General features: G+C 63.4%; 3 protein-coding genes across 4 annotated transcripts in view; 2 read left to right on the top strand and 1 right to left on the bottom strand.

Annotated features, from left to right (window-relative positions):
• COL11A2 (collagen type XI alpha 2 chain) overlaps positions 1 to 259 on the top strand; it is a 68301-nt gene extending 68042 nt beyond the window's left edge. Inside the window, exon 69 of the mRNA XM_077832841.1 lies at positions 113 to 259. Coding sequence (XP_077688967.1) covers positions 113 to 259 — 147 coding nt within the window. The remainder of the gene's footprint in view (positions 1 to 112) is intronic.
• A 2847-nt stretch (positions 260 to 3106) lies between these two features.
• Positions 3107 to 11538, bottom strand: LOC144274211 (DLA class II histocompatibility antigen, DR-1 beta chain-like). Its single transcript, XM_077832840.1, has 5 exons — positions 11365 to 11538; positions 9995 to 10264; positions 6516 to 6591; positions 3646 to 3720; positions 3107 to 3143 (listed from the first exon to the last, which is right to left on the bottom strand). The coding sequence occupies exons 1-5, from the start codon at positions 11468 to 11470 to the stop codon at positions 3107 to 3109; spliced, it is 564 nt and encodes a 187-aa protein (XP_077688966.1). The 5' UTR covers positions 11471 to 11538.
• A 1844-nt stretch (positions 11539 to 13382) lies between these two features.
• Positions 13383 to 18558, top strand: LOC144275061 (HLA class II histocompatibility antigen, DR alpha chain-like). 2 transcript variants are annotated; one of them, XM_077834171.1, is made up of 5 exons: positions 13383 to 13509; positions 15892 to 16149; positions 16777 to 17058; positions 17270 to 17420; positions 17709 to 18558. In XM_077834171.1, exons 1-5 carry the CDS (start codon positions 13428 to 13430, stop codon positions 17710 to 17712), a joined length of 777 nt encoding a protein of 258 aa, XP_077690297.1. In that variant the 5' UTR covers positions 13383 to 13427; the 3' UTR covers positions 17713 to 18558. The 2 variants fall into 2 exon arrangements, with proteins under 2 accessions (XP_077690297.1, XP_077690296.1); XM_077834170.1 differs by lacking the exon at positions 17709 to 18558 and having other exon boundaries at positions 17270 to 17424.
• Positions 18559 to 19034: the final 476 nt, after the last annotated feature.

Raw genomic sequence — 19034 nt, 5'->3', positions numbered from 1 at the left:
GGGCAGAGCCCGGGTCACAGTGGAGCGAGAGGCCCCCCGGGGAGCCTGTGGCAGGAACAGGCCCTGGAGCCGCTGACCCCACGGCCTGACCCTCCCCATGCCCCCCCAGCAGCTGCGGAAGGGCCCGGACAGGACGGTGCTGGAGGTGAACACGCCCCGCGTGGAGCAGCTCCCCCTGCTGGACGCGCACTTCACGGACTTTGGGGAGCCTAACCAGAAGTTTGGGTTCGAGGTGGGACCCGCCTGTTTCCTGGGCTAGGACCAAACCCCCATGAGCCCTGCCCTGGCCCCTGAGGGAACGTCCCAGCCTGGCCCAGGCCCCACCATCCCCCGAGCAGCGAAGCTACGGGGCCTTCTGGCCACCCGAGGGATGGACACGCCATGACCACCCACAGCCACTGAGACCAACACACCCGCTGCCGTCTCCTGCTGGGACCAGGGACCGGAGAGAGGCACCGAAGAGACGTCACCGCTTAGAGCCCACCTGTATTTTAACGTGTAGAGAGAGGGGGGGCAATTACACCCACGCGCTGGCGGGATCCCTCGGAGCCCCACATCCCCCCTCCCACAATCCTCCAGCCAGAGCTCCCAGAATGCCCCAGCAACATCCCTCAGAGCCCGTGGGCCATATTTCCCAGAATGCCTCAGGGTACACCCTCCATATCTCCCAGAGCCCCTCAACTCTAACCCCAGACTGGGGCCACCCCGAAATGGTGGAACCGGTACCCCAATTTCCCCTCTGACCGTGGAGCAAAGCCATTAATGTCTAATGAACATTGTGAGCGAACCAGAGTTAATTAATGTCAGCAGTGTGGCTGGCTCCCCTGTGCCGGGCAGCATCGTGAACAGAGGACCTGGGTTAACACCAGTGGGCTCCCGTCCTCCCTCCCCACAGTGCTGACACCTGTCGCAGTGACAATGACCCTCATGCTTCAGGGCAGGTGCTGGCCTGCAGGGATGGGGTCAGGAGGAAACTTCCTCCTCACTGAGGGCTCATTTAATTACTGGTTTAGTCACCTCCTGCAGGGTTCCTGCCCTTTCCACCCAGAGCAGCCACAGGTGGGAGGCCAGGCTCGATGGGCCCACTGGTCTGGTCCCGGCTGGGATTCCTCTGCTTCATTCATTCCTATCAATGGGCTCCAGTCCCCCTCCTCCACGGCACTAATTAATGTCAAAAGGAAGAAGAAATGTTAATTTCAGTAGGGTTCTCTGCTCCCCTCCCCCACTATGGTAATTAGTATTGATTTGTGAGGCTCTAACCCCTCCCCCATTGGACTAATTAATATCAAAGGAGAAAATCTTATTAATTAATATCAGTGGGGTGCTCCCCCTTCCCCCTGGTACTAATTAGCATTAATTGACGTGGACAGGGCTCCTCCTTCCCTGCCATATCAGTTAAAATAATGAATAAAGCCTGTTAATTAACATCTCCACAGTGCTCAGATCCCCCCACTCCCGGCTATTTGCAAGTGATTGTTGCTCTGGGTGTATTTAAAAGCCTTCACCAACCTCCCCCCATGGAAGAAGCTGAGGAGCGAAGAGAAGGACGCTGGTTTTATTGTTTTATTTTAAATTAATTATATTATTTAAGGCGTGGAGACACACAGGGGTCTGGGCCCTGCCGCGGATTTTGAATCCCAAATGAGCCCATGCGCTCTGGCGTGACGCTGCCAGTCCTGGGCCGGGGGGGAGCCCAATTCATTTTCTTGGGGCTGCCGGACAAACGTTTCATGGGGTGACTGTTGTTGCTTTTCGGGGTCTAACAGGCAGCCCCCCCCCACGCCCCGGAGTGCTGAGCCGGCGGCCGGTGTAATGTTTGTAAGTAATTTTGGAAGTTGTATTGTAATATATCAGCTATAATTTTGCTGCTTTTGGGGGTTGTTATTTTTGTTGTCCCGTCCCCTTGGCTCCCTCCCAACCCTCCCGCTGGCCTTGCCCTGTGTCACGGAGTCCCCGGGCGATGCTCTGGAACTGCTCCCCATGAAGCCAGTCAGGACTCTGGGGCAGTCGCCTTTCTGTGAGCAGCCCGTCTGCAGGGGACACAGCTCACACAGCTTCCACCTTCCTGGGTCTGACCTCGGAGCATTCAGCCTCCTCTGCCCCTCCGTGCGCTTCCCACAGCTCTCACCTTGCAGGGGGGGAAGGGCCCAGGCCATCAGGTGCCAGGAAACAGGGTGTCGGCAATTCTTTGTGTCCAGACCCCTGCACACACCTGCCCTCTAGGGCTCTGCAATGATCATACCCCCTTACCCCACCCCCTAGATACTTAAGAACTGCCTAGGGGAAACTGAGGCACCCCCACACTGTTCAGAGGAAACATTAAGAACAGTCCCACTTCGTCACACCTTGCTTGGGCGCTTTGCTCCATCCCGGGGCTTTTTTTGTTGCTCTGTTTTCCTTCACCCCCCATGAAAATACAGGCTATGAACAAACCCCCGTGCAGATCCGTGGCCCCCTGCAAGGCCAGCCTGTGACCTGCACCAGCCGCTCACAGCTGGATTTTATGCCCAAGCCCAGCCTGATTCACCGCTGCCTGGTGCGTCATGCAGCCATTTACACGGGGCTGAGACGTTCCTGATTGCGGAGCAGGAGCCAGAAACGTCTGTGGCCGGGACGCTCCCGTCGGGGGCCTGACGCAGAGATCCAGGAGACCCCCTTCCCCGCCCAATGACAAGGACGCGTGGAAATGGCCCAGCTACTCAGTGGTGTGAATCAGCAACACCCCCACCCCCGGATGGCAATGCTGGTTTGCACCCAGGGAGGAGCTGCCCCAGAGGGATCCACCCTCAGCCTGGAGTCAGTCAGAGCCATGCAGCTGTGGCAGGACCCAGGTAATCACCTGGGGGGCGCAGGTGTGTGCAGGCTTGGGGTGGGCAGCTGTCTGGGGGGTGCATTCATAGACTCCTAGAATATCAGGGTTGGAAGGGACCTCAGGAGGTCGCCTAGTCCAACCCCCTGCTCAGAGCAGGACCAACCCCAACTAAATCAAAAAATTAAAAAAACTAAATCACTCCACCTGTGGTCCCCTGGTCCTATTGGGATCCAGGAAGTGGTGGGTGGAAGCCCGCCCACTGCTAAAAAATCCCCCCCAGCCCAAGGGGGGGATCTACAGGACCTGGCAACCAAATGATTTCGGGGGACAACTAATGAAATAACAGGGACAGGTGTGCGGTCAAAGGGTCAAACAAAGGGAACCAGATGGGGGCAGCGTCCACTGCTCCTCCAAGGCATCAAGGGAGTCAGTGGACGCCACCCAGAATAACTCTGCCCGGAGGCGTGAGCGGACTGAGGGTCGGAAATAGGCCCACAGTCACAGGAGTCTCCATCGGCCAACCTCCTCTCCCTGCTTTTGTAGATGGCCACTTTAGTCAGGGCCAGGAGGAGGTTGACCGGGAACCGTGGCTTTGTGGGGCCATGGATAGGGACTGCACAGATAAGGAGGTGAGGGGAAAAGTGCAACCAGAAATGTAACAGTGTCTAAAAGGAGCCGGAACGGGGCTGCAACCTGGCGCATGCCAGGTAAACGTGCGCCAGGGTCTCCCTCATGCCGCAGAAGGGGCAGGTGGCCGGGACGGGGGTGAACTGCACCAAGTACACGCCCGTGCTCACGCTCTGTGAAGGAGACACACACACCCCCCTACCTACCTCTCTCTGGCGTGGTCAGGCCCCAGGTTGTTGGGGAAACGCCCGGCCAGGTCCGGGTCCCGGCAGCGGGAGGAGCTGGAAGGAGATGCCAGGGGCTGAGAACGGCGGGGGAGGGGGACGCAGGCAGGTCACTCAGGGGCGAGAGGCCCCGATCCTGCAAACGTGCCGAGCTACGAGCTGCTGAGCGACCCCCTGGATTTTGTGAGAAGCCGCGTGTGCTGACGTGCTCTGCGGGTTTGGGGTCAAACTGAGCCCCTCCCCCCATACTGCGTTTCCCCCCCACACCCACCCAGCAAGGTCCCCCCGGCTGCCCCATTGCCGTGGGGCTTCGAGCTCCCCCAGCTCTCCAGTGCTGCCCTGAACGAACGACCCCGGCACTCCAGATGCTGCCCTCGCTGCCACCTGCCAGGAGTCTCGCCCCCCGTCCCCGCTGCTCCTCAGCCCGGCTCCATCCCTGCGTGGGGCAGGCCCCTTGCCTTGAACTGGGGGGGGCATGTGCCGAGGCCACGTGTGGCACCTCCATCTCCGGGGGCCTGACCCAGGACGCCCTGAGGAGCCCCAATGTCTGGGGAGCAGGCGGGCAGCGCGGCGTGACGACCCAGCCCCTCGAACGGGGGGCTGCTTGGCCCCGATCGCTAGACACTGCCGGAGTCTCAGCCGGCTCTGTGGTGCCCGGAGGGGCCCGGCTGGCGTCCCCCCATCCACAGGCCGGTGTGGGGATGACCACGTGTCTCCTGCCCTGGGGGAGGGTCTGTCCCTTGCAAACACCCAGCTATAAAGACAAGATCTTGTGGTGGTGGCAGCCGTTGCTGGGTGGGCGCGAGCTGGGTGGGCAGGGGGGAGAGTGCCTGACCCCCACCCCAGGGGGAGCAGCTGGTCTTCGCAGAGCCCCCTGGATTCACCCCACTGCTGCTCACACTGGGTCCTGCTCTGTGGAGACCCATGGGGCAGGCTGTCGGCTCTGGGATGGGATTCGCTATGGGTCTGTGCCGGGGTGGGGTGGGGCAGGGGGATCCCTTGGGCTGGGCTCCCTGCAGGGAGCAGCATTTGCTGATGCCATGGGGACAGGGAGCGACCTGTGTCTGTCTCTGAGAGCGTCACTGGGGGGGCGCTCCGTTGACCCCCACGGCAACACCCTCTCCACAGAGCTCAGGGGGGCAGGGAGCAGGAACATGGGGTGGGGTGGGGGAATCCAGCGGGGGAAGCGCAGGCTGGCCCTGATTTCTTGGGACGTGCCTCACCCATGAGGGAGGGGACGTGTCTGACAGACCCCCCCACACACCCCCAGAACCCGCCCACAGGAAAGCCGGCCGCACAGGGTCCTGCTTGGGCAGGGATGTCTGTATCCGTGACCCGCAGCCTGTCCCTCTGTCTGCACCCTGAGCCTGAGCACCCCCAAACCCCCATCCTCAGCCAGGACCCCTCATTCCACACCAGCCCCACTCCTCTGACTGAGCACCCCAGATGGACAGACAGCCCCCATGCTTGTCTCTAGCATGCAGGGGTTGGAGGGAGACAGGATTCCTGGGTCCTATTCCAAGCTCTGTGAGGAGAGTGGGGTGTAACTCTAAGAGCTGGGAATCCAGGACCCATCGGTTCTATTCCTGGCTCTGGGAGGGGTGTGGGGCTGGTGAGTTAGAGCAGGGGGGGCTAGGAACCAGGACTCCTGGGTTCTATCACAGTTCTGTGGCTTCTGACAAGTCGCTTGCCCTCAGTGTCCCCCCGCTGCACAGTGGGGTGAGGACACCGACCGGGGCTGCATTTCTCTCATAGTTTATTCCTCTCCAGTGCAGGTGTGGGGCTGGGCCAGGCCCCCGGATGCCAGCCAGGCTGCAGGCCCGGGTGGTTTCGGGTGGAAAGTCCCTGGCACCGAAATAACGCCCGCCCATGGGACCCTGGTGTCTCACTGACGCACCAACAAGCAGGACGCTGGGCCGGGGTTAGCGCCTCCGGGGCTTGGCCAGGGGCAGCGCGTCGCCGACCCGACATCACCGGGCGCCGGGCAGAGTCAGGCCGGGAGGGCCGGGGAGCAGAGTGTGTTGGATGCTGCTGGGGCCCAGGGCTGGGAGTGGCTCAGAACCATCCCTGGGGGGAGTGAAACCAGGTGAGGGGTGTGACGAAGCGGGACTGTTCTTAATGATTCCTCTGAATAGTGTGGGGGTGCCTCAGTTTCCCCTAGGCAGTTCTTAAGTATCTAAGGGGTGGGGTAAGGGTGTATGATCACTGCAGAGCCCTAGAGGGCAGGTGTGTGCAGGGGTCTGGACACAGAGAATGGCCAACACCCTGTTTTTTGGCAACTGATGGCCTGGGCCCTTCACCCCTGCAAGGTGAGAGCTAAAGTGTTGGAGAACAAAGGAATCAGGTGACCTCCTGGCCCGGGAAAGGAACAAAGCCCAGAGGAGGAGGGGCTGGAGGGAGTTTCAGTTTGGGGCTGGCTGGAGACATGGAGTGAAGGGCTTTGTCGGGCTCACTGCCCCCCAAAATGGACCCAGCTGAGGGGTCCGGGTCTCTGCACCTACAAGCTCTGTGTTAGACCATGTTCCTGTCGTCTAATAAACCTCTGTTTTACTGGCTGGCTGAGAGTCACGTCTGACTGCGGAGTTGGGGGGCAGGACCCTCTGGCTTCCCCAGGACCCCGCCTGGGCGGACTCGCTGTGGGAAGCGCACGGAGGGGCAGAGGAGGCTGAATGCTCCGAGGTCAGACCCAGGAAGGTGGAAGCCGGGGGAGCTGTGTGCCCTGCAGACAGGCTGCTCCCAGAAAGGAGACTTCCCCAGAGTCCTGCCCGGCTTCATGGGGAACAGTTCCAGAGCATCGCCCAGGGACTCCGTGACAGGGGGGAAAGCAGACGTCAGTCTGTCTGTCCACCCACAGGCGGACGGGGTGTGAAACGATGTAGAGAGTTAACCCTTTCTGGGTCGCGGGGCCGGAGAAATGTCTCCACTGGCCTGTGGGCAATTGCACGGGGACTTTCTGCTGACACCGGATTGACGGCCCTGGACTGCAAAGGCCCCATGTCCTGGCCCCGGCCCCCTGAGCCAGCCAGTCCCTCCTTGCCCTCCCTGACCCGGACCTTCAGCGTAACTCCAGGGCACGCAACCCCATCCACTTGCCCTCCCAGATGGAGTCTGCGCAGGGAAAGCCCAGGGAGGGCCACGCTCTAGGGCTGGAGACAGCAGGGGCCCGTACTCAGGGCTGGGCTGGAACCCAGGAGTCCTGATGCCATCGGGCTGCCATAGCTACATGATTGTTAAGTTGTGACACAGACTTTGGTTTGCACAGTGGCAGGATGGTGAATACCTTGTGGGAGGAGGGTCCGGGGGGGGGAGGGGAGGAGGGGGAAAGTAGGAGCAGTGCTGGGATGGTCCTTGTAGGGCGCTGGAGAGAGGAAACTCCATGGCAGGGGTGGGTCTTGGCCAGCAGTAGGAGCGGCAGGCCAGGCTCTAAGTGACTCACACAGATTCACACCCTTGTCCTGCGGGGACAGCCCATGGGTGCAGCTGACAGGGACGTCCCCACGGCCTGGTCTCCCCACTCTCCGGGACACTCCCCAGCCAGGATCCCAGAGCTCTTTGCACCCTGATAGCGCTGGGGCCAATTCCCCCCACAGAACTGCAGCCACCTCTGGGCTGGGACCTGGCAGCTGGGAACCACGTCTGCACTTCACTCCATGTCCCCAGCCAGCCCCAAACTGACTCCCCTTCCAGCCCCTCCTCCTCTGGGCTTTGTCTCTTTCCTGGGCCAGGAGGTCACCTGATTCCTTTGTTCTCCAACCCTTTAGCTCTCACCTGGCAGGGGGGAAGGGCCCAGGCCATCAGGTGCCAGGAGACAGAGTGTCGCCATTTATGTACCCTGGCCCTTTGCTCTGCAACAATTACACCCCCTTATCTCACCACCTAGAGACTTAAGAAATGTGTGATGAAGTGGGACTGTTCTTAATGTTTCCTCTGAATAGTGTGGGGGTGCCTCAGTTTCCCCTAGGCAGTTCTTAAGTATCTAGGGGGCGGGGTAAGGGTGTATGATCACTGCAGAGCCCTAGAGGGCAGGTGTGTGCAGGGGTCTGGACACAGAGAATGGCCGACACCCTGTTTCCTGGCAACTGATGGCCTGGGCCCTTCCCCCAGGCCAGGTGAGAGCTAAAGGGTTGGAGAACAAAGGGATCCCGTGACCTCCTGGCCCAGGAAAGGAACAAAGCCCAGAGGAGGAGGGGCTGGAGGGAGTTTCAGTTTGGGGCTGGCTGGAGACATGGAGTGAAGGGCAGACGTGGTTGTCTGGCTCACTGCCCCCCAAAATGGACCCCGCTGAGGGGTCCTGTTCTCTGCACCGCCAAGCTCTGTTTTAGACCATGTTCCTGTCGTCTAATAAACCTTCCGTTTTACTGGCTGGCTGAGAATCACGTCTGACTGCGGAGTCGGGGGGCAGGACCCTCTGACTTCCCCAGGACCCTGCCTGGGCGGACTCGCTGTGGGAAGCGCACGGAGGGGCAGAGGATGCTGAATGCTCCGAGGTCAGACCCAGGAAGGTGGAAGCCAGGTGAGCTGTGTGTCCTGCAGACAGGCTGCTCACAGAAAGGCGACTGCCCCAGAGTTCTGACTGGCTTCATGGGGAGCAGTTCCAGAGCATCGTCCAGGGACTCCGTGACAACTGGTGGCAGCAGTGGGATGTACTGCACCCCATGGATGGCACTTCCTGCAGTAAGTGACTGGGGAGCAGTAACACGAAGGGGGATTGACGAGGACCAGGCGTGCTGAAGGCTCAGAGAGGAGCGGTTTCGGGGGGCGGTTAACCCCTGGGAGTGTGTGACCAGCGAGAAGGACTGTGCAGTAGTGACAGGTTTCAGAATAACAGCTGTGTTAGTCTGTATTCGCAAAAAGAAAAGGAGAGTGAGTTTGTGTGTGTATGGGGGTGGGTTTTTGGAGGGGGGTGAGGGAGTGAGAGAACCTGGATTTGTGCAGGAAATGGCCTAACTTGATTATCATGCACATTGTGTAAAGAGTTGTCACTTTGGATGGGCTATCACCAGCAGGAGAGTGAATTTGTGTGGGGGGGTGGAGGGTGAGAAAACCTGGATTTGTGCTGGAAATGGCCTAACCTGATGATCACTTTAGATAAGCTATTACCAGCAGGACAGTGGGGTGGGAGGAGGTATTGTTTCATATTCTCTGTGTATATATAAAGTCTGCTGCAGTTTCCACGGTATGCATCCGATGAAGTGAGCTGTAGCTCACGAAAGCTCATGCTCAAATAAATTGGTTAGTCTCTAAGGTGCCACAAGTACTCCTTTTCTTTTTGCCAAGGGTTTGAATTTGAATCCAGGGAACCAATCGGCGGAGAGGGAAATGGTCAGTGAAAATGCAGATGACCTGGCTGGCAGGGGGGAGGAGCGGCTAGGCTCAGGCTACCTGCCTGCCTGTAACCAGACCCCTGGGGCTGCGTGGGACAGAGAGATGCTCCCTGCCCCCTTGCACACTGGAGAAGGGGCTCAGGCTGGCTCTGATGCAGTGAGGAAAGCAGCGAGCTCGCTGCCTACCCCACTGGGACAGCAAGGGCAGCGCTGAGCACAGGGGGAGCTGAGACCCCAGCTGAGTGGAGGAGACACAGGCAGGGCAGGGGATCTGTGGGGAGTGGCAAGGTGCTTGGTAAGGAAAGTCTGGATGAGCCTAGGCAGCCTTGACACGCCCAGGACAGATGGGCTCCCCATGGTGTGTGGGGTCTGATTCCCTGGCCACCCCGTTCCCCCCTCACTGCCCTGGGGTGGGGCTTCTCTCCTGCCCCCCATTGCCCTGGGCAGGCTCTGGCAGGAAAGGCCCGAGGGGAGTCTCGTCCCGTCACCCCCATGGGGACAGAGCTGGGGACGGTCTGACCCTCGGGGCCCCGGGAGACGGGGTCTCAGCCAGGGACCAGGGGCTGCGCTGACCCCTGCCAGTGGGGACCCTGAGGGGGGAGGGGCGAGGTTGGGGGGAGGGGAAAGTTCTGCCCCATCGCCCGGCCCCCCGAGCCCAGGAAGGGGGGTAGGAGCCGCAGCAGCCGCCTGCCCCGAGGGGGGTGTCTGGGGGGGCGCTGGGGGCTGAATCCCTCAGAGGGGCGGGGGGGGGGCTGGGAAGGGGGAGGGGTCACCAGCTCCCCAGAGACTGACCCCGGGGGGGGGAAAGGGGAGATTCCCGCCCCAGGGCCTGCTGCCCCCCCCCCGCTGTGGCGCGAGACCTTCGGTTCCCCCCACCCGCGGGGTGCGGATGGCGGATCGCGCCCAACGAGGGGAGGAGGGGGCGGGGCAGGGCGTGTCTTGCTGCGGCCCCGCCCCCGCTCCCTCTCCTGGCCCCGCCCCCTCGGAGCCCCGCCCCCCGCACTCACCTCTGCGGTCGACGCTGAACGGCCGGACAGACCCGTAGTTGTGCCGGCAGAACGTGTCCAGCGCCGCCCGCCGCTCCGCCAGGATCGCCGGGTCCTTGTTCCAGCCCTCGGCTGTGCCCCGGCCCAGCTCCGTGTCCGCCGCGAACCGCCCCACGTCGCTGTCGAAGTGCACGAACGGCTGCCGGTCCCAGACGTACCGCTGCAGGTACCGGACCCGCCCGGTGCCCTTGGCGAAGAGACACTCGGACTTCGCCTGGAACAGGAAATGCTCTGGGGGGGGACGGGCCGGGCTCAGGGACCCTCGGAGCTCAGCGTGGGGGGAACAACCCGAGCCCCGGGACCCCCCCAGCACCGCCCTGGATCCACTGGGCGCCGCGGGAGCCCGCAGGTCTGGGGGGGGGGGATGACAGAGACGTGGGGGGGGCGGGGGGGGACACTGAGCGGGGGGGACACGGGGGGAGGGGCGGGGTAGAAGGAACAGCAGAGAAACGGGGGTGGGGCACAGGCGGGGTGCGGGGAGACTGAGTCACGGGGGGCACAGCACAGATGGGGGGGCGGGGAGCCAGGCCGGGGGCACTGACACGGGGGCTGGGGGCCGGTCGCTGTGGGGCAGGAGAAGGTCCCGGGGTCTGGCTCTGGAGCAGCCTCTTAATGTGGATTGACCCCAGGTTCCCCGGAGGGGGGGAAGGGTGTAAAAGGGAACGATTCTCTGCATTGGTTCCCCCCATGGCCCCTCCCCCTCCCCAGCCTGGGGCCCCCCCAAACACCACACAGGGAGCCGGAGCTCATGGAGAAAAGACAGAGACCGACACACCCAGCATCAGCCCAGGACAGGGCTCACCGGGTGTGTGGGGTCCAATCCCCCCATCATACATCTGCTGTCTGCCTGGATGGTTCTCGCCAGGGCATATGGGGCTGATCCTCCCTGATACACCCAGCGCCTGCCCAGGCTCCCCGGGGTGAGCAGGGTCTGATTCCCCCAATGCACCTGTGACCAGGATGGGGCTCCCCAGGGCATGCGGGGTCTGAACCCCTTGATACACCCAGCGCCTGTCTGGCATGTGGCTCCCTGGGCATGTTTGTGGGGTCCAATCCAACCTCACAGATACACACAGCACCCACCTGGGCCATGATCTGCAGGGTGGGTGGGGTCCGATCCAGATACCCCCCCAGATACAGCCAGTGTCTGCCCAGAATGGAGCTTCCTGGGGCGTGTGGGTCTGATCACCCCCCTCCCCCAGGATACACCCAGCGCCTGCCCCAGACGGGGCTCCCCGGGCACTGGGCAGTGCTTAAGTTGTGCCAGGGCTGAGCCCCGGCCCCTCTTTCATTACAGATTAAGCCCCCGGGGCGCTGGGGTCTCTGCTCACCTGGGGGCTCCGTGCAATGAGCCAGGTGGGTTCTCAGCACCGTGAGTGTCACCAGCAGAGCCACAGCCCAGTGGCTCCCGGCCCCCAGGATCCGACCCGCCCCCATCGCGGCTCAGGAGGGAGAGATCTGGAAAGTCGTCGGGACCCCGCAGACTGAGACCTTCTCCGCCCAGCTCCGAGCACCAGCCCCAGAATGCTGCCCACGGCCCCGGGGATTGGGCACCCCCAGCCCAGGGGCCAGGCAGCATCGAGTCTGGGCAGCATCATCCGTTGCCAGGCAGAGCCGGCCCCAGCAGGGCTTGGTTCCATACTTCTCCCTCGTAGGGGGCAGAGCAGGGCCTGGGGTCGGGCTGCAGGACTCGCCCGGCACCTGCCATGGCCCCGGGGCAGCTGGAGAGCGGGGCCAGGCCAGGGACCAGCCCCCGCCAGAGCAGGGCCCCCAGCAACAAGCCTGGGACCCTCCGTCCCCTTCCCCTGGTGCCTCGACACTCTGCTGCTGGCTGGGGCAGGCCGGGTCTGTGCGGGGGGGGTCTCTGGTTGTGGATAAATTTAGGCCCAGTGGAAGGTTTGGGGCTGGCCCCACAGGCAGAAGTTCTGAGCTTCCCCCACCCCCACCTCCATGGGCCTGAGCCCTGCCTCCCGGGACCCTGCTAGAGACGTTCAGTCTCCATGGGTCAGGCACAGCTCGGCCTCCCAGCTGCTCCCACCATCGATCTCCCGAAGGGGCTTCTCTGGCCGCCCTGTCTCTGATCCCCTCCCCCTCTCTGCTGCGCGCATACACCCCCCACCCCCCGTGGGGCAGGGCCATTGTCCCGAATGCCCAGCTGGGGAGGGAGGCCCAGAGAAGTCAGTGACTGGCCCAGGGTCACACACAGTCTATGGCAGGGCTGGGAATGACCCCAGGGCTCCTGGGTCCCAGGCCAGCCCCTCTCCGGCCCCTCCTGCCAGGGGCAATGTGAACACCCAGCGCGTTAGTGGGGTGGGGGTGGGGGGACGGATGGCTGCGGGTTTGGGCAGGGGACACGGATTGACACACCCACAGAGGGCCCAGGACAGACCCCGGGGGGAGGGGGTTTGGTCACTAACAACAGATTGGAGCCGGTGCCAGCAGAGGGGAAAGGCCCCATGTCCCCATCCTCACCTCCTCAGCCAGTCCGTCCCCGCCCTGGGGCCTCATGGGTGATGGTCCCGTGTCCCAGTCTTCCATGGATGATGCCCCAAACCCCGTGTGTGGCCTGGTCTACACTTGTCCCATCAGATCTCTGTGGCTCAGGGGTGTGACCCCCCTCAGTGGAGAGCTGGGCTGGCCAAGTCCCCCATCTGCACCCAGCCGTGCTGCAGAGCAGGGTGCCTGGGGGGGGGCGTGAGCACCGTCTGGGGAGACCCCACCCAGTGGCGCCGTGTCCACACTGGGGACAACCCCCCTCCCCCCCCCCGGTGGCGCCGCGTCCACATCAGGGACAACCCCCCCGCCCCTCCCCCAGCGGCGCTGTGTCCACATCAGGGACAACCCCCCACTGGAGGCGCCGTGTCCACACCAGGAGCAGGCATCTGGCAGGGAATGTGCAGTGTTGTCAGCCCCAAATGCTTTAAAATCCTGCGACGATGTACAAATACCAGCTGTGGGGTTTATTTGCCTTCTGCTCTTTGAGCCCCTCGGGTGCCCGGGAGTCACAGTTTGAAGCTCTCCCTGCAGCCCCAAGGGCTGGACACTCACTTTGTCTCTAAGATCGAGGCTGGAATCGTCCCAGACCCACGTGACTCCAGGAGCTGGGGCTTTAGGAAACACAAGAATTATCCTGAGACTCGTGACACAATCCTGAGAGCCGGGAACACTGAATTTCTCCGTCTCCTCTCGGCGAGGCTCAGCCCTGCTGCTCTGCCCGGTAACAGCCTGGTTCGCGCAGGGATTTCTGCCATTGGGTGCGGGACCCTGGGGCGGGCTCCCCTGGCCAATGCCGGGCGCTGCCCCCCAGCCCTGCCTCCCCCCAGAGTGTGACACGTGCCCTCCGGCCCCCTAGCACTGCTGGCCCCACACCTAGCCCAGTGTCTGGGGAGAGGAGATGGGCGCAGGACGGGGCGTCCCCATGGCCCAGCTGGCCCTGCTCACCCTGCTGGCCCTGCCGGGCACCGGGGCGGTGACAGGTACGGGCGGGGTGGGGGCTGTGACGCCTGGGCCTGGGGGGGTAGCTTGACCCCCATAGCGCCCGACTCCCACCCCCAGGGAGGGGACAATGGGGGGCTGAGGGGCATGGGGGGAGCTGCAGGGAGGAGGGTCTCGTCCCATAGGAGGGAGGGGTGAGGGGGCTGATCTGGATGGGGTGGAGGGTGGTGGGTCTCACCCCTGTGTCAGGGAGGGGGGAGGGGAAGCCGGCACGGGGGCAGCAGAGGGATCGTGGGGAAGTCGCTGTGGTTTGGGTATGACACAGCCCTGCCCTAGGGGTACAGCCCCCCATTCCACACAGGGGAGATGGGGGAACGTTCCCCAGAGGGTCACTCCAGGTCCAGACCCTGCTGAGCAGTGAGAGCATCTGTGCAGAGCAGGGAGCCCCTGGCCCTGCTCCCTGGCCTGTCCCCATTGTCTGGACTGGACTGGCCTGTCCCCAGGACTCAGACCCACGGGGGACTCTGTGGGGCACTGTCTCTCCTTGGCTAGTGGTGGCGGGTTCCCTGCTTTGCGATGGCTGGGTGAGATCCTGCCGGGCGAGCTGGGATCCCTAGGACAGTGGTTCTCAAACTTTTGTACGGATGGCCCCTTTCACACGGCAAGCTTCTGAGTGCGACCCCCCTTCTAAATTAAAAACGTTTGTTTAGATATTTAACATCATTATAAATGCTAGAAGCAAAATGGAGCTTGGGGTGGAGGTTGAGAGTTTGTGACCCCGCATATAATAAGCTCGTGACACCCTGAGGAGTCCCGACCCCCAGTTTGAGAACCCCTGCCCTGGGATGTGGGTGCTGAAGTCCCTTGGGCCCTGGGGAATCCCAGCCTCAGCCCTGAGCCAGCTTTAATGTCTCTGGCTGGGGAGTTCCCAGGCTCCCGGTGACCAGCCCCGGGGGGGGGGGGGTGAGTGTCGGGGGCCAGGGATTGAAATCGCCCCGAGAACCAGGTCATGGCTATGGCGGGACACAGAACGAGCCCCATGGACAGACAGGAGAATGAAATGTCCTGCAACCGCAGCCCCAGCCCCCAACGCCCCCAGGAGCCGGTTTGGGCTGGGTCCCGTCCCCACTTGCCAGCGGAGCCGGGTTTGGTCTGGTCACTGCTTGGTTGGGAGACGTGAATGGAAACCAGGGAACTGAGCAGGGGTCAGTAGGGAGGTGTCACGGAGTCCCCGGGCGATGCTCTGGAACTGCTCCCTGTGAAGCCAGTCAGGACTCTGGGGAAGTCTCCTCTCTGGGAGCAGCCTGTCTGCAGGACACACAGCTCACCTGGCTTCCCCCTTCCTGGGTCTGACCTCGGAGCATTCAGCCTCCTCTGCCCCTCCGTGCGCTTCCCCCAGCGAGTCCGCCCAGGCGGGGTCCTGGGGAAGCCAGAGGGTCCTGCCCCCCAACTCCGCAGTCAGACGGGACTCTCAGCCAGCCAGTAAAACAGAAGGTTTATTAGACGACAGGAACCTGGTCTAACACAGAGACACCATCAGGTGCCAGGAAAGAGGGTGTCGGCCATTCTCTGTGTCCAGACCCCTGCACACACCTGCCCTCTAGGGCTCTGCAATGATCATACCCCCTTATCCCACTGTGAGGATGTGAGGCAGCAGGGCGGGGGGAGTGTTGACCTGGGACTGTGCCCTGGGGAGGGGAGACCTGAGAGCCTGTCCCCTGAGCCAGGAGGGGGAGGGGGAGGTGACACCTCTGCCCGGGAATGTGGAGGGGGAGTGCAGCAGGGAACCTGCTGGGGGGGTTTAGTTTCAGTTTGGGGCTGGGTGGAGGAACTCAGGGAACCCCAGGGCTGGGGTCTAAGCTCCCTGCTCCCCCAGAAGGACTCGACTGAGGGGTCCTGGGTGTACCCACAAGCTCTGTTTTGGACTGTGTTCCTGTTGTCCAATAAACCTTCTGTTTTACTGGCTGGCTGAGAGTCTCAGTGAATCCCAGGAAGAGGGGGGCAGGGCCTGGACTCCCCCACACTCCGTGACACCCACCCCCTAGATACTTAAGAACTGCCTAGGGGAAACTGAGGCACCCCCACACTATTCCGAGGAAACATTAAGAACAGTCCCACTTCATCACAGGGGGTCTCTGCTCTCTCAGTCCTTGCACCGGGGCAGCCCTAGGGGGTTTGTGCTGCGGGGACTGGGGCAGGGGCGCTCTCCCCTCGCAGTCAGTGCTGGCTCCATTGCCCCCAGCGATGCTGGGGGGCGCCATGCTCCACGCACCTGCCCCCCCCCCGACACCGGGGAGTGTTTGTGCGAATGTCACAGCCCGGGAGCTGGGGGGCTGCGCTGTTGGGGGAAGCGCTGAGACCCCCTCCCCTGGGCTGGGGATCAGCCCCCCAGGTGGCCGGTGCTGACGCCCGTCTCCCCGCAGCGGAGAACATGCTCTCCCAGGTGGCCTTCTACCAGCGCACGGACCCGGCCCAGCGCGAGGCCGGGGAGTTCATGTTCGAGTTCGACCAGGACGAGATCTTCCACGTGGACCTGGAGAGGAAGGAGACCGTCTGGCGCCTGCCCGACTTCGGCAAGTTCACCAGCTTCGAGGCGCAGGGCGCCCTGGGCAACATCGCCGTGCTGAAGAAGAACATGGAGATCATGATCCAGAGGTCGAACCGCACGCGGGCCCAGAACGGTACGGGGGGGCACCTTCCCCGCGAGGGGCCTGAGCCCTCCCCCCGCTTCTCTGCCAGGGGCCTGAGCCCCTTCCCCGCTTCCCCAGATCCCTCTCCCCACCTTCCTGAGCAGAGACCCCTCCCATCTCTCCCCTACCTTCCCCTCCTCGCACACCCACCCGGGCCTGATACCAGACCCCACCAGAGATTGAGAGTCTCCTCCCAGCTCCCCCCACAGCCCCTGGAGGGCTCTGGGGAGCCAGTCAGCCGGGCCAGGGCTGTGCAGGGCAGGGGCCCCGGGCAGTTCACACCCTCCAGGCTGGTGGCCCAGGGCATCTCTTTGCCAAGGGCTGTTCCTTGCCCGTGCCCAGCCCCAGGCCCTGCCCCTGAGGGATTCTCTCGCCGGCCCCTGGTGCCCCATGAGCCGTCAGGGCAGGGAGCTGGGACGGCCCCGGTGACGCCCCCACAGTCCTGGGGAGAGACCCCTGAGCTGGAGCGTGAGCACCAGGGACTGGCTGGCTCAGGGGGGCAGGGAATGGGGCACGGGACCTTTCCCCTCTAGGGGGTGCTGGCTCCGATCCAGCCCCAGGGCAGGGACTGGCTGGCTCAGGCGCAGGCAATGGGACCCACTCACCCCGTCTCCCCAGTGCCCCCTGAGGTGACCGTGTTCCCTGAAGACCCCGTGGAGCTGGGTGAGCCCAACGTCCTGATCTGCTTCGTGGACAAGTTCTCTCCACCTGTGCTCAGCTTGACATGGCTGAAGAACGGGCAGGAGGTGACGGGGGGGGTCTCGGAGACCGACTTCTACCCCCGCCAGGACAACTCCTTCCGCAAGTTCTCCTACCTGCCCTTCCTCCCCAGCCAGGGTGACTTCTACGACTGCCGGGTGGAGCACTGGGGGCTGCCCGAGCCCTTCACGAAGCACTGGGGTAAGGCTGGGATGCACGGGAACCCTGTGGGGCCCAGGGCTGGGAGCCAGGATGCCTGGGTTCTGTCCTGGCTCTGGGAGGGGAGTGGGGGCTAGTGGGTCAGAGCAGGGGGGCTGGGAGCCAGGACACCTGGTTCTATCCCAGCTCTGGGAGGGAAGGTTGGGAACAGCCCCCCTCACTCCGTGCCCTGTCCCTCTCCTCCTCTCTCCAGAAGTCCAGGTGCCCACCCCCGTCCCTGAGACCACCGAGACCCTGATGTGCGCCCTGGGCCTGGCCGTGGGCATCATCGGCATCATCGTGGGCACCATCCTCATCATCAAGGGCATGAAGATGAACGCCGCCCGCAACCCGCGGGGCCCCTTGTGAGTAGCCGCTGCCCGGGGAGGGCACCCGCTGCACCCGCAGCCCCTGGGCCCACACAGCACTCCCCGGGGAGACCCCCACCTGTTGTGTGTCCCCCAGCCAGCCACAGCCCCATAGCCCATCCAGCACCCACTGGGGAGACACCCCGCACCCGCTGTGCTCCTCCCAGCCAGCACCCCCCTGTGTCACAGGGAAACTCCCAGGCAGTGCTGGGAAGTGGCCCTGATCCCTGCCAGCTTCGTGTTGGGGCCCAGAGCTCCTGGTAACTGACCCTCTTTGCCTTTCAGATAAACGCGGGGAGGAGCCGGCGCCCCTGAACCCCCAGGTGCCTTCGTGAGACCCACTCGTACTGCCCCCCCGCTGTCCCCAGCGTCCCTGCTCCGTGCCCGTTGGTGCCAGCTGCTGTACCCCGACCCCGTAACCGGGACAAGCCAACCCGCTAGAGACTCACCGGGGAGCCGGCCCCTCGGACTTCCCTCACCCACCCCGCTGCCGGGCTTGGGAGGGGGCACCTATCCAGGGAGAGGGCTGCTGCCCCATGGGGCTGGGAATGGGGATCGCCCCTCGTCAGGGGGCAGCAGGGCCCACGGGGCTGATCCAAACCCCATTGCCATCGTGGGGAAGGTTTCTCTTGACTCCAGTGGGTGCTGGATTGGGCCCCGAGCCCGGCCCCTGTTGGCCAGAGGCTGCTGTCAGTCACCCCAGGCAAAGCCCCTCCAGCCATTACCCGGAAAGCTTTGGGCCAGATTCGGCCATTCCCGGTCAATGGGGTCCCTGTGGGATGGGATCAGGCCCATGGCTGGGGGTGGGGCAGCCCCAGCGCCCGGCTAAAGGCCCCATGGCACCCGTGTGCGGCTCCCCCGGGTCCAAGGGCCCAGCGCGGGGTCGGTGTGGGAAGGGCCCAGTCCCCGTATAGCCCCCGCCCCGTGTGTGTCCACAGCCCGGCCGCCCCCGATCTCGCCCTGCCGCTTTGCGAACAGCCATAAAATGGGTTTTGGGGACGTTTTTTATCATGATTTTAAATCTGGTCAGTCTGGGCCGTGCCCGCGGCAGCCTGTGTTAGCCCAGCCCAGCCGCAGTTGGTCCAGGGGCCCCGGGTTATAGCGGGAGTTAAGGGCGTTCAGTAGAAGGGCTAAGGAAGGGGCCAGGACTCCTGGGTTCTGTCCCGGCTTTGGGCGGGGAGTGGGGGCTAGTGGGGGAGAACTGGGAGTCAGGATTCGGGGGGTCGATTCCCGTTGCTGACACGGACTTGCTGCGAGTTGTGATGCACCCTATGCCTGTTTCCCCTTGTGTGACATATGGTCAGTCTCCTCCTGCTGTGGTGGTGGGGGCTCTGGGGCTGAGGGATGGTCCCTGAAGAGCTTTGAGATCGTCCCATGGCCGGGAGCCCTGCAGAAGGGCAGGACTCATGGGCCAGGTTCCCCCGGGACTGAACCCCGCAGGGCGAGCGGCTGCAGAGAGATGCTGGCCTGTCTGGGTGCTGCGGTGACGTCCCCCAGGCTGGGGTCACTGTGACGCGAAAGGCAGATCCCCCCCACCCCAAACACGGCACTGAGCCCCCAACCCAGCGCTTCCTTGCACCCCTTCACTGGCACCTGCTGGGAGACCCCTGT

This window comes from Eretmochelys imbricata, chromosome 14, assembly GCF_965152235.1.
Source record: "Eretmochelys imbricata isolate rEreImb1 chromosome 14, rEreImb1.hap1, whole genome shotgun sequence".
Lineage (NCBI taxonomy): Eukaryota > Metazoa > Chordata > Testudines > Cheloniidae > Eretmochelys > Eretmochelys imbricata.
This window is presented reverse-complemented; position numbering and strand designations above follow the sequence as displayed.